The following is a 13507-nucleotide window of genomic DNA, read 5'->3' on the forward strand; positions in this document are numbered from 1 at the left end:
ACACCTTGTCCCCGTGCTTCAAGCATTGCCCCCTGCTGAATACACAAAGGCTGTCATGTCAAGGAAATGATGAGGATTGCTCACAGATAGAAATCGTAGGACATATTTGCCAGGCAAACACTACACCCTTTCCTCTCAGCAGGTCACCTGAGAGGCACATAATCCGCCCAAATTTTACACACACAAAAAAGATATATGCTTCTTTTGATCTATGCAGCTGCACCTTCAGTACAGAACTTATTAAAAACTTTGTGATGGTCATTGTGAATTAAGAAAGTAATTTATTCAAATTGCTCTTGATGAGTACAGTATTATCACAGGCGTGATAAGGCTCTATACCAAAAGCAAGGATTATTATTATTATTAAAATACATCCTTGTGACAAGCACTCATTTGCACAAGTTTCATAATGACTACTCAAAGTAATATGCAGCTAACAACAGAAATACAATGTGCAATGTTAGGCTCCTGTCATGAGACTGGTCAAAACGTAAATCTGCAACAGGGAAATTATCATTTAAAAATTCAGATTCTACACCCCGAACATCAAACTCCCTCCCTATCTGCCTTCAATTCCCATTTTAAAACCTACCTCAACTGCGCCTACGGTGACCTCCTCCTTCAGTTTAGAAGTTCCTCCTGAACAGGCTAAACCCTACTCCTACTATTTCCAATAATATTTATATTGTTCTGAGATGAAATGCAATCCCCACCTTTAGAACAAATTATATACTCGTCAATATAGTCTCTGGTAAGCAGTAGAGAAAGCAGGGACATTGATGGAACCGTGGGAACTGTGGCCATTAATAATTTGCATTCACGAGGTATAAGTGTTTCAAAGTACTTCACAGGGATGATAGGGAGGAGAGATAGCGGAATTTAAGGGTGCTGATTTAAAGGCAAAGTGATTTTTTGGGGAGGGCTCCCAGTTTTGTAAATGTTTATGGAGTCCTGTAGCTCAGTGGTCAGAGCACTCGCTGTGCAAGTGAGAAACTTGAGTTCAATTCCAGGCAGGGCGAAACCTTGGGCAAGTTTCCTTACTCCACACGCCTAATAATAATCCCTCCAAAAAAAACAAAATAATAATAAATTGGTCATTTTCAATCTACGACTGTTTGTGGGAAATTGCTGTGCGCAATTGGCTGCCTCGTTCACCCACAAATATACAGTCAATTCACTTTACGGTGTGATCTGTGAAGCGCTTTGGGACGTCCTCCCGACGTGAAAAGCTCTATATCAAATGCAAGGATTATTATTATTATATGTACAATTACTATCAAAATAAATCCAAATTGATGCAGAACATGACATCCAAATAATAAGGAAGTGTATCCAAAAATATCACAAGAGTCAGAGGAAAGTGAATGATGACATCGGGTGATATCACTGAAAAAAGCAAAGATTTAAGGAGCTCCTTTCAAAGATATTACTTCTAGTATCAGCAGAAGTTTGAAAAGTCTGAAGTTTCATCTCAAATAGAGTAAAAGGAAAGCACACTTTTCTTTTAAACCCATCAAACAAGCAAACCCATCAATCAATAGCAGAATACTTTAGCTTCTTGTATTATAACTGTTCAATACATATCAGTAACTGCAATGCTAACAGCTGTAGCAATCATCAGCTGGTTTTCCTATGGCTTGATAGTCTGGGGAAAATTCAAGCGTATATAAATGGAAAAATATATTTTTTGAAAACAGGATTTTTTTAAAACGAAGCTAAACTACATTTACTGTGCTAGTTAATGTCTGTGTTTAGATCAACGTATGATACAAAAGTGTGTTTCACCGACATTATTTTTAAAATGCTGGGCAAATAATGCATCCAATAGCAGTACAAGCTGGTTACATTTCAAGCAAACTGAAGGATGGATTGTTTTGATGCATTCGGTGTCTAGGGCACAGAAAAGAATGTAGGAATGTACAGCGTTGGACTAGGCTACGTTGCCAATGTTTTATTCATTTTAAAACAACAACAGTGACTTTAAACACCTTGAATCAGCTTTCCCAATGGTTGAATCAGTAAAGTCACAGTCTAAATCAAAACAGATAAAATCTCAAAAGGTCCCATGTTCAATCCCCAGGCTCTGTCAAGGGATGGCTATATTGACCTATTTATGCTGTCGGTATTCAACAGAATGAATATATTACTACAGATGTTAAATAGCTAGGGTATTTCTTTTTTTAAAAATTGTTAGATGCTGTTGATTTATTACATTGACTGGTGTCAGTTGGGGCAGCAATTTAACCCCCTTCTCTAGCCCAGCACCTTCGGAACCCAGAGTGGGGAGGCAAAAACAGCCAGTGTGGTTGCTGCTGATATGCAAAGATTTTTTTTTCCCCCTTACATTTGATATAGTGTCTTTCACATCAAGAAATAGTCTCTAAGCTCTTCACAGGATATATATATTAAAATGTATACTGTACAGTATTTTTAGGTGAACATTCATTCATTGATGCAGAGACTCAGGCTCAGTTGTGATGTCCCCACTGACACACCTCACTGCCAGGCCCTTCAAAACATGAAGAATCGACACTTGACCAAGATATTGGAGAACTGCTGGTTGTTTGCAGAATCCACACCCCAGCACAGCTCAATGTTTTAAAGAATGGTGAAAAACAAGGGTCGAGTACTTTAAAGCCAGGTAAAATAAAGAAAGCATTGGCTGACTTGTACATCTCTTAAAGGAGACGATGACAAATAGTTGCCCGCTACACTTTCAAGTGAACCATAGATGCAAACATATGGCCACGTGTTTTTTCAATGAACTGTCAATTACTTTAGGTTACATTTTTAGAGAAAGACTAGTATCAGTGTGCTGAATAAAATATTTTGCAGTGTTATTAGCTAAAGAGCTTGAATTAAGTTTTGCAACGCTGAACAAATACAAGGTTGAAATTATAATAAACGTGTTGTATACCTATTGCTACAATAGTTTTAAACTACTATTTCAGACAATCTATGTTGTGTTAACACAAAAATGCAAAGGAAATGTAATAATAAAGGATCAATAGAAAAGGTTAGCTTGACCTCAAAATTCCAACTACGTCAGAATCATTAAATCCTAAGCCATGCAAACAGCCATGACTTCCAGGCACACAAACATAAGAGGATTAAGGTAAGTATCCCACCTAAATGCCTGCAAAAACAAAGCTTAATTTTAAAACCTGAAACAAAAATCACAGTGCACAGTACACTAACTTAGAAATCTAGAGGAATGGCTCAGTTTCTGAAGTATTAACCCCACTAAAGTATCAAATGATGGATAGATAAAGGTTTTAAAGCCATACATACTGATAGAATACTAACTGTCTATTACTAGTTACTGTTCAAGCTTGGAATTTCATAAAACCTGTTGCTATTATTCTCCAAACACCTAAAATACAAGAATATAACCAGACATGAAAACATTTTTGGTCTTTTGCTCCTCTATTAAAGATCTACTTGCTTAGATGCGTATATGCAAAGAGTCCTAAAATGCCATATTTTTCTGTCCTGATTTGAGAGAAAGATAAGGCCCCTGATTACAGCAGCCAAATTCTAGGTACAAACGTGACTAAGTTTAAACAGTTGTGTGTGGTAAGACTATTATGTCGAAATTAAGTAGACAAACTGGATGGATAACCACCAACTCTTTTGAGGAAATTCAGATCTCAGAAGAGAATGAATCAGTGTAAATTCCCTTTTGAAGTAACTAAGGTTTCCAGATTCACTGCTATGAAAGGCCTAGGCTAAACAAAGGAATACTAAATTCCCCTGTAGGGGATATCTCAAGTACAACAAACAATGAATGCATAGAATTATATAAAATGTCAAAATTTGGGCAGCAGGAGGAGTTGAAGGATAACAATATTGAGGAAAATACAACATTTTGCATACAGTGTGGTTTACTCTCTCGCCCAATACTACAGGTAGGTTAGTTGAAAAGCAAGTGCAAGGGATTAGAAACAGTTTTAAAACATGTCCTTTTGCTGCTGTTCCTCTAAAATAAAGGGCTTCAACCGAAACCATTTAATTTCTTAAAAAAAAGGTTTTCGTTGCTAAAGATAGAATTTTCAAGATGCTCTTAGCTGTAATGGTCAACACACTAGGCCACAAATGCAACTTCATCTCTAGGATTCCTTACATAGTAGGCTCCTGCTGTCAACCAGGGCAACAGGAGGTGCTCAACAGTAAAATGAGGCATTTGATAACTCATGCCACTTGTGAGTACTTACACCTACTCATTTTCTTGGGATTGAAGGATGAAGGATAGAAAAAACGAATGTGTGCAAAAATGTGCATTAGGAAGTTACATATAAATATAATGTAGATGTTATTTAAATACCTTGTGTACAATGTTTCTCATTAGGTTGCCGATTCCAGAAGAATACTGTCCTCCACGCCACAGCAAAATAGCACATTAAATAGTTCACACCATACAGCATCGGCAGCGCAGTTGGATGTGGGCCATTGCTAGTGACATCATGATCACATTGTGCAAGGAATGAGTTAATTTAATAGCACATCTGTCCAGTTGGACTTTTACAAACATATATGGTCAGGAAAGCAGGTTATTCTCTACACCTACAAAACACAAGTTAAAGGAATGCACAGGACATGAGCTGAGGATATCGCACATGAAAAACGTGGCTGTAAAGAGTAAATATTTAGACAAGATGGTCACTCTTGTGTTAAAAAAAGGATGCAAAATCTTCATATTCTAAGCCTTGGGGATCTGGGCATTTTTACACCTTTGCAGACGGTCATGCTAGTCAAATCGATGCTACAGCAGGGCAATCTAAAAAGATCCAGCTGTCATTATTAAATAGGCTTTTAAAACATCCTCAGTTATCTAAAATAAATATGCTGATGAAATTTTTGTTAAGAAACCTAATGTTTCTATTTAAGTCTGAACCAAAAATGTCTCGACTGCTACAGAAGTACACTACAAAGCACTGGGTAAATGTATGGAAATGTGTGCATAATCTACAAAACTTTTCAACCAACAGTCTTATGCAAAAAGACCAAGACAGGAAGTGAAGCTCAGTGAAGGAATAGTACAAGAGAGACAGACAAGTGGCCGAATAATACAAGTTGACAGAGTGTTCTTCTGAGGGAGAGAAGGGTTTGGAAGCTCAGTCACGATCACAATCATGAGGTTACAAACAGGAAACAGCCCAGCAAGAGGATGATAACTCTGAAGATGAGTAAGTCCCTGACATGCCAATCTTTTGAGGGTTAAAAAAAACAACAAAGCAAAAAAAAAATGGCCCAGAGTAAAATGGAAATATGATGGAAGCTCAGCAAAGAAGTGGTTTGAGGGTAAGACAGGGGAAAAGCTACAGGAATGGAAAAGTGAGAAAGAAGTTTGCTACACATTTCTGCTCTTTAATTTAAGGACTGGGGAATGGAACATTTGGTGCTAGCACTAGCAACCATCCATGAAATTAATTCAAATGTGACTTAGATGAGTGGTTTACTCCAGTTTAGGTCCATAGTGAAACTGTACCTCCAGCTGTCTGATATGAGAATTTTGTATTAAATTTTATTCACATGTTATTTAACAAAAAAAATTGAAGTAGATTGCCTGGCAGAAACTGCACAGATTACAAATTTGGTTAACTATCTTTGGTGCAAGCTTGGCAAATAACAGAATTCAGATCACAAGATACTTAACTAATTGTAACGTGTGTTATTCATCAGTGAAGCAGAAAGTTAGATATAAAATACCAACAATACTGAATTTAAAATACTGAAATTGAACCTTGTGTCTATTACATAAACGATTGTAAAATAAATGCAGAGATAAGTAATGATGCTCAAAGAAGATTGCTTACGATTGTCTATAGTTTAGGTTTTTAAGATAAAGCAATTAAGGTTCTGGGAGTGTAAAAGCAATGTCATAAGTACATATATTTACAGGTACAGACATCCAAAAAAAAGGTAAAAGATGCAACATACCACAAAAATGCATTAACACTAGTTAGTTAACGAAAATGTAAAATCTCTATACATTATAAGTGACACGAATGACATCATCTGGTACTGTGAAATTAAGTTATTGGAAAACTGTGCAGTTTGTAAAAATAATGGGATTTACCTAATGCTGCAAGATATCTGTGCAAAGCTAGCAATAGATTACTATGGTAATGCTCTAATATTTTAAAGGATTTTTTTTTATTTTCACTACCTACCAAAATAAAATCATAAACTTGGTGCGACACTGGAAATGGAACATGGCTTATGATTAGCAACTGACAGCATAAGATCTGAGATACAAAGCAAAACAAGAAAAACGTTTAGATGTGCTACAAAAACTATTTTTAAGATGGCCTTTTTCATCTGTGGAAGTACTGTTCCAGGATAACTACATGCATTGTAGCCTTGACAAAATAATATTCAATAAATCTTGAAATATTTACCTTTATGGAAACAGATGCAGCAGCCTCACTCCCAACTGAGCCAGACTCACTTTTTAGAGACTCTACATCACCATTCAGGTCCTGCCATGGGTCACGTTTGTTCATTTCAGATTTGGTCTCTTTCTGTGGGGGAAAAACAAATACTTCAGGTTTAGAGTCTCTTTCCTGTGATATATTCCCTATGAAAAAAATGGAGAGCTAGGCAAATTACTTAAGGTTTTTCTTTCTACGTGGAATGCCACCATAAAAATAAGACACACCCAACTTTGAGGAAAATGTCCATATCTGTAAGTACTCACATGTGCAGGATGAACATGGACAGATTTTTTTAAAAAACATAAATTTACACATTGAACTCTATTTTTAACCAGAATAGCTGATTCACATTACAGAACTTCTGTGGTTATATCCAATATCATTGTAAATCTGGACTCCCGAATAAAGCAACGATAAATATACAATGCTTACCCATTTATAATATCTTTATAGCATTATATCAGAGATCAACTTGAAAAGGAAGTGATATATTTTTTGCCATCATGTGATATTGGTTTTTGATACCACCTTCCATCATTGGCATATTACCTTGAAACACTCACACATAATCTCCTTGGCAATCATCTAGAAAATCTCCTTAGTGGGGATGAAGAATCAAATTCACAGGTCATCATCTTAGCCCAAGATAAAATATATTGCTCCATCGATTAATAGAACTAGAATGAGATTTTAGCTCTATTACTTGAGAAAAAAATATAAAATTGCCAGTTGTACAGAAATTAGTGACCATATGTTATAATATCAACTTCCATCATTGCATATTGTCTGTTATAGAATCTCCCCATCTGATTATAGCCCTCTACAAGGTCAGAGAAAATCAGATTCTGTGAAAATACTTTATGATTATTTATTTATAAACATGCCTGACACTGTGGAATCATTGGAAGTTCAGAAAATATATTTAATATAGCAAAATACGTGGTAATTATTTGTATTCGCTTTTTTAATATGCAATATATAGGCACGTCAATTTTAGAAATTGTTAATCAGTATTTATCCAGTTTGCCAATGCTCTCCAAATCAAGGAAAATTCATTCATATTTTAATTTTTAAAAAATCTTTTATTTTCAACAAATAAATGGCCGATTTCCAGGTCACAAAGTCACCATAAACATTACATTCTGTGTGATGCAGGAATGTATAGCACTGCAGTAAAAGGGTTAAATTATACACAATGTAATGCTATGATTCTGTACTGGCTTTCCAAATGCCTTTTCTGCATACAAGTGGCATGCATTTTTTAAAATTTGATATTCATTTGCAATTCACTGATGTGTGTTGTGTATTTTGGAGGATCCAGAACACAATTGCCTTGGTTCACCTGTCCCTGAATTCAATGTAATGAACTTTAGAACAGTTGTTATTAAGATGGCTTTCATCTCATCAATCTGACATCAAAAGATGTCCTGAAGCAGGTTATTGAATTGTCCTGATGCAGCCCCTTGAAAGATGTTGGGCTAAATATTGGAGGACCCAAGAATTTTTAAGCAACCATTTGGAAGCAGAACAGGAATCGATTCACACTTGCTGTACAGTATTGCAGCAGGTCAAAGTTAAGCATTACCAGAACACCCTCCCCTCAAAAACTCTCTGTGATTTGTCATGTCAAGAACAGTATACGATCAGTATTAATCTGATAAAGCAGTTAAATACTGATCTTCAAAGAGTTGACATTTTGTTTTCACATCACTCACAGGGAGACTCAACCTCAGTGATACCGTATATTCTACTTTAGGCAAAAAAAACCCTATGGTTAATTGCATTTCCTTTTTAAAGAGGATTTTAAATGAAATATGAAAAAATAACACATCACCTACCATTATTGTTATTAGAAGCATGTATTTCAAAGAAAATGTCATTTGTTTATTTCAATGTCCGCTAACAATTTTCACCACAATGATAGATGCTTTTTAAAAAAAAAATCATATTTTATGAACTCTAATATCTAATATGTTGAAACGTGAATATTTGGTGAATATATAATTGTAGGCAAAAGTTAAAAATCATTCACTTTCAGACCCCGAAGCCATACTCTATTTCTCTGCAATCTGCACGAATAAAAGAATCCTTTACCCTAAGCAATCCAAATTATAAGCAATAGCAATTAAATTCAGCACACAATATGTTGCATTGCACCAATATATGGTCTGACATAAATTTTGTTTTGTTAAGTAATGATCGAATATGATCTTCTATAGTCCAGTCTCAATTTGCAACTCACAGCAATTTAAAATGCTCTGCAAATCCATTCACGTGAAAAATAATAAGCATCCATTTCAATAAAACTCCTGGCCTTGAATTTCCTTTGGTGTTCTATAACATTACCATATTAGAGACAATTTACCTCTATACAAAACTCCCTTCTTTGCTTATAAAAAGCATGTCCATTATTATCATGATACATAATGAAAAGTCTGGCTTACTTGTTGCATAAAATTAAGCCTCAGTGAATTCTCAACAAAAGCTTTTATTAGGCAGTTTAATATTTCATAGGCTGTAATTATTCTTTAACTGTTAGAATGTAGTGTCCCCATGGAACTAATTACAGAAAAGCAATCATCATATCCAGAAAATACAAACAAATCCTTCAAGCACAAAGTAAGTGCCTTCTACTGTTAAATGTTAAGAGGATTGTATTACGGAGTCATACCAATCAGATTGGTCTGGTTAGTGAAATACTAATTTGCTCTGGGTTTCACTGCATTAGATAGTTATGATGCATAATCACAACTGTAACAAAGGAAAAGCTCCAAGCTATATAAAAAATAAGGAACTATTAATCAGTGCAATACTAACGCAGCAACATTGAATGCAAAACAAAAGTATTGTTTGTTATAGATCTAAATGATAAGATTCTGGCTAAAATACCAACTCAGTTTCAAAAAATCTGTTTGTGTTTAAGCATTTTTCCCCTGTGTTGGTATCTAGCATTTTCTAGGGTTAATTTAAGAGAGGTTCAATTAGTCCACAGCTTACAAGTCTCCATGTCATAGCTTCAGAGACAAACAAAGCTCAAAATCCTATTTAGGTCAGAAACTACACAAGTTACAAACATGGAAAATAACCTCGCTCTACTTCTAATACTGCTAATGGGATGTTCCAGCCTAAGTGGATGCAAATGTTAATACCATGATTTTCTTTCAATCCTGTTGATTGTAGTTTTACAATATAGTATAAATGGTTTAACCTCCTTCAAAATGGGGAGGGGGGAGAAGTTTTGTGGCTACATGAGAATTATCATATTTGTGGAATTTGATTCAGCTTCCTATCGTCAGTCAATTACTATGCAATTTTTTTTCCTTATGACTGAGTAACTCACTGTTAGCAAATAATGAAAAGGCAATTACAGGAAGCTGTGTTCGTATTACACTGTTCATTTTATGCAGACTGTAATTATTCTCAATGGTACAGGCTTACTGTACCATGTAAGTGGCACTAAGGAAGAAAATGGAGTGGGCTGGTGCATAGAAAATTGCAAATGTCACAGATACCTTTATCATCACTGCTGGATTTCTAAGATTAAAAAAGAGCAATAAAAAGCCTCTCTATGTGTAGCATACTCTTTGCAGCAAGCTGTTGTGTTGACTGAAGTACCAGTGGCACAAAAAATTCAGAAACCACTTTTGTTCTTTCAAATAATTCCCCCAAGACAGCACTTTCAGCCACTGACTTCATGGGAACAAAGTCATGGAAATATTCCCTTTGCCATGCCTCTCATTAACTGTCTCCATGCTGTTCTATAATGGGGAGTGGCGTATAAATGATCCACTTTATGGGTTTTGATCTGTTATTCCAAGAGGAAATTTGCTGCATATGGATACGCTTCCAGGAAAAGATAGTGACAACCTTGACAACAGTATCGCAGTGCTTTTTTTTAATGGGTGACACTGACCGTCGAAAACACGTTTCATCAATGTTTCCTTTTGTACCTTGGCTGAAGATGCATCAAAATGTCCCAACATCAACGAAAAACATGCAAATAAATACAAAACATGCTACAGTAGCTGCAAAAAAAGTCTCTCATCAATAGACTGCACAACATCAGCTAGAAATCAAAGAGAATAAACAATTTCATTAATATTCCATGCCTCGGCAGCAAGAACCTAAAGGGAAAAAACAGTTACAAACATTGTTTTGACAACTGGTGCTGAAAGGCTATTGCTCCAGCCCAACCCACACATGTACGTACAATTGAAAGATGTATCTTTCCAATGGTGAAAATGTTGACAATTATTAATGTTGGTTTTAACTAATCTTTCCATTCCCACTGTCGCAAGACATTAACAATCTTTTTATGGAATGCACTATTCTCAGCATTATTTGAATACCAGGGTCAGAGCTACTGTAGGTAAACACTATTAAAGGAAATAGGCAGAACAATCTAAATATAAGTAACAAAGCACAGAGTTCAGTAGCAATACCCTAGAGCCAATATGGCTGTTGATATATCATTTCTTCTGCAGTTTCAGTGTCATACAGAGACAGTAAATGCAATTTAGAGGTTTGATTTCTGGCAGCTCATATAATTCAATGACCCACGGACCTCTAATTCCTTAATATTAGTGCACTGTATCTATTTACCCATTATATAGAGCTTCTCTGCTGTGCTATCTGAAATGTCTCTTAATCGAAACATTTTCATCCAGCGAGCATATTATTCATTTCTATGAGGAACAGGAATTACAGTGATTTGCCTGAATGGAAGCAACTTACACCAAACCGGAGGGGATTGTTTAATTGTTAGTCAGCTCAATTAGCCAGTGTATACTGTATTGAAAAGCTGCCTCACTTGTTCAACCTCTCATTTGGGATGGTGCATAGCCTTGAAGAAAAACTAGTGTAAAAATTAACCAATGAAAAGGGGGGGGGGAGGGGTGCACATAGATAGTATTATTTCTCCCAGTGAGGTCCATGTAGACCATCAGGTGGTATCACAATTGTTGCTTTGCATAGCAAATATGGCCTTTGTTTTGTGGCATTGCTATATTTTTACAGATGATTACACTAATCAAATTCATACTACTGAGCAGTATAAATAGGATTTCACCCATGATTCTCCCTATGACGGGCTCTTCAACTCAACTTGGCTGCATTGGAGGAGCTTAAGAGTAGAGCGGATTTGCTCTGCTTCGCTAGTTGACGGGAAAAGCATTGGAAGGTTTAGATAACCCATCCAATTTTTTTGTCAGCCGAGTGACCGACAAATGCGGAAATCCATCACCATGCTGAAGAGTATCCAAACAAGCTGAGACTTCCATGCATCCCACCTACACATGGAAATGCCGGAGATAGTTTGTTGGAATGGAATGCACACTCTCTCTCTGAAGGAACGCATCCTGCTTATCTAATTCCAGAAAGTAATAGGCACAGGTTGGCAAGAGTCAATGCTTGGGACCCCAGAGTGTGTGTTGGGGTACCGCTGGAGTCTAATCAGTTGAAACTGCATAGCTTGCCATTGATATTGTTGTCTGACAAGCTTTCCCGCTGCATGGTCAGCTCGGATCACCCTACCCGTTAGGGCTCTGGCTTGCAGGGTTAAAAGGAGCTGAGTGGGATGACTCTCTGTCCCCAGTGACTGGTCTGACATTACAGGTCTTGCTAATGCCACAAGCTTGACCTACAATGGGATCTTGCTTGTTCTTGAAGAGTGATGAGCATGAGCAGTGCCCTTTGTGTCTTCTCAGTGGCCTTCGTCCCTTCAGTGTCCATACTGAAATTGGTGTCCACCATGGCCCTGAGGTACTGATAAGAGTCAACAATAATCCATCCAACCAGCTCACAAGTACCAAAGACAGAAACTAGGAGCAGATCACTTGCCTGCTCATTCAGTAGACAATGGTACCTTGAGGTAAGGGTGATTAGTAGCACTGTAGGTACGCATATTTTCCTATCTGGGACATGGGCTGAAAGCCAGACCAAACTAATGGGATGAAAATCTCTCCTGGTTCTAAGGAACTTAAATGGAATGGGGTTGGGCAGTTCCAAGTGGATATGAATACCTGGAATGACACAGGGACAAATTCACATGATTACAGTGGGTTCCTTATTCTAACTACAGGCTTAACAGGTTTCACCCACAAAATATACAGTCAATTCACTTTACAGTATATTCGGTGAAGCGCTTTGAGACGTCTCAATGATATAATAAGACGCTATATCAAATTCAAGTATTATTATTATCAAAATCAGTTTACTGCATTTTCTCTTCTTTTCTCAAGACCATTTTGGAAGGTGGGAGTAACTTCCAGTAGAGGAAGTTGGTATCAACAAAGTGTGCATGTGCCATGCACATGGACTTCTGATAAGATGAGGATTAGTATAAGCAGTGACCACATGCCCCTTTCCAGTCAAATAGCCTGACCCAGCAGAGTATTCAGGGAGGAAGAGAGAACAAATAATCAGCTTTTTATACGCAGTAATAACTCAATGTTAAGTTAGATCTTTAAACATGAACTAAATGTAAACCGTTAAAATGGGCATCCATATTGCCCTCTGATTTGAAAGGCTTTAAAATGACTAAATGCCCTTTAAAAAGGCAGAGCTTGCTACAGTAAACACTGCAGATTGCAAACTGTACAAAAATACTAGTGAAATCAATCACATAAAAAGTAAAAGCTTTGACTTTTAGGGTGATGAGCATGTATTTTGTATCATCAATAATGTCATTAGTTTAGTCCATTAGTTTTACACAAAATCCTGGGAAGACAGGTTCAGCAAATTGATTTCCAATTAAACAATCCAAAACTCTTAATTGCTTAATTGCTGCTGTACATCTTGGCACATTTCAAACAAAATCTTAACATTTCCAATTCTGTTAATTCAGGAATGAATCTAAAGCTTCTTTGAAAAAAACTGAAATCTATCAAAATGAAAAAGAGTAACACGTTGAATGTAGATTAAGCACAATTCATTTGCTATCAAATTTCAACCATTACACGATGTTCCTGGGAGCATTCACCCAAAATATTACATGATGAAAATCAATTTACTTGAATAATGTCACAACCAGGTATCATGGAATATTGTTCATATTTCATGTTGCTAGCTAC

At 36.4% G+C, this 13507-nt stretch overlaps 1 protein-coding gene across 6 annotated transcripts in view; it reads right to left on the reverse strand.

The window, feature by feature from the left end:
* LOC103176098 (ankyrin repeat domain-containing protein SOWAHC-like) overlaps positions 1-13507 on the reverse strand; it is a 173229-nt gene that overhangs the window by 106130 nt on the left and 53592 nt on the right. For all 6 annotated transcript variants that reach the window (XM_007889483.2, XM_007889481.2, XM_007889480.2 and 3 more), the window contains exon 4: positions 6402-6524. In XM_007889483.2, the coding sequence (XP_007887674.1) occupies positions 6402-6524 (123 nt within the window). The remainder of the gene's footprint in view (positions 1-6401; positions 6525-13507) is intronic.

This window comes from Callorhinchus milii, unplaced genomic scaffold (genome assembly GCF_018977255.1).
Source record: "Callorhinchus milii isolate IMCB2004 unplaced genomic scaffold, IMCB_Cmil_1.0 Scaffold14, whole genome shotgun sequence".
NCBI lineage: Eukaryota > Metazoa > Chordata > Chondrichthyes > Chimaeriformes > Callorhinchidae > Callorhinchus > Callorhinchus milii.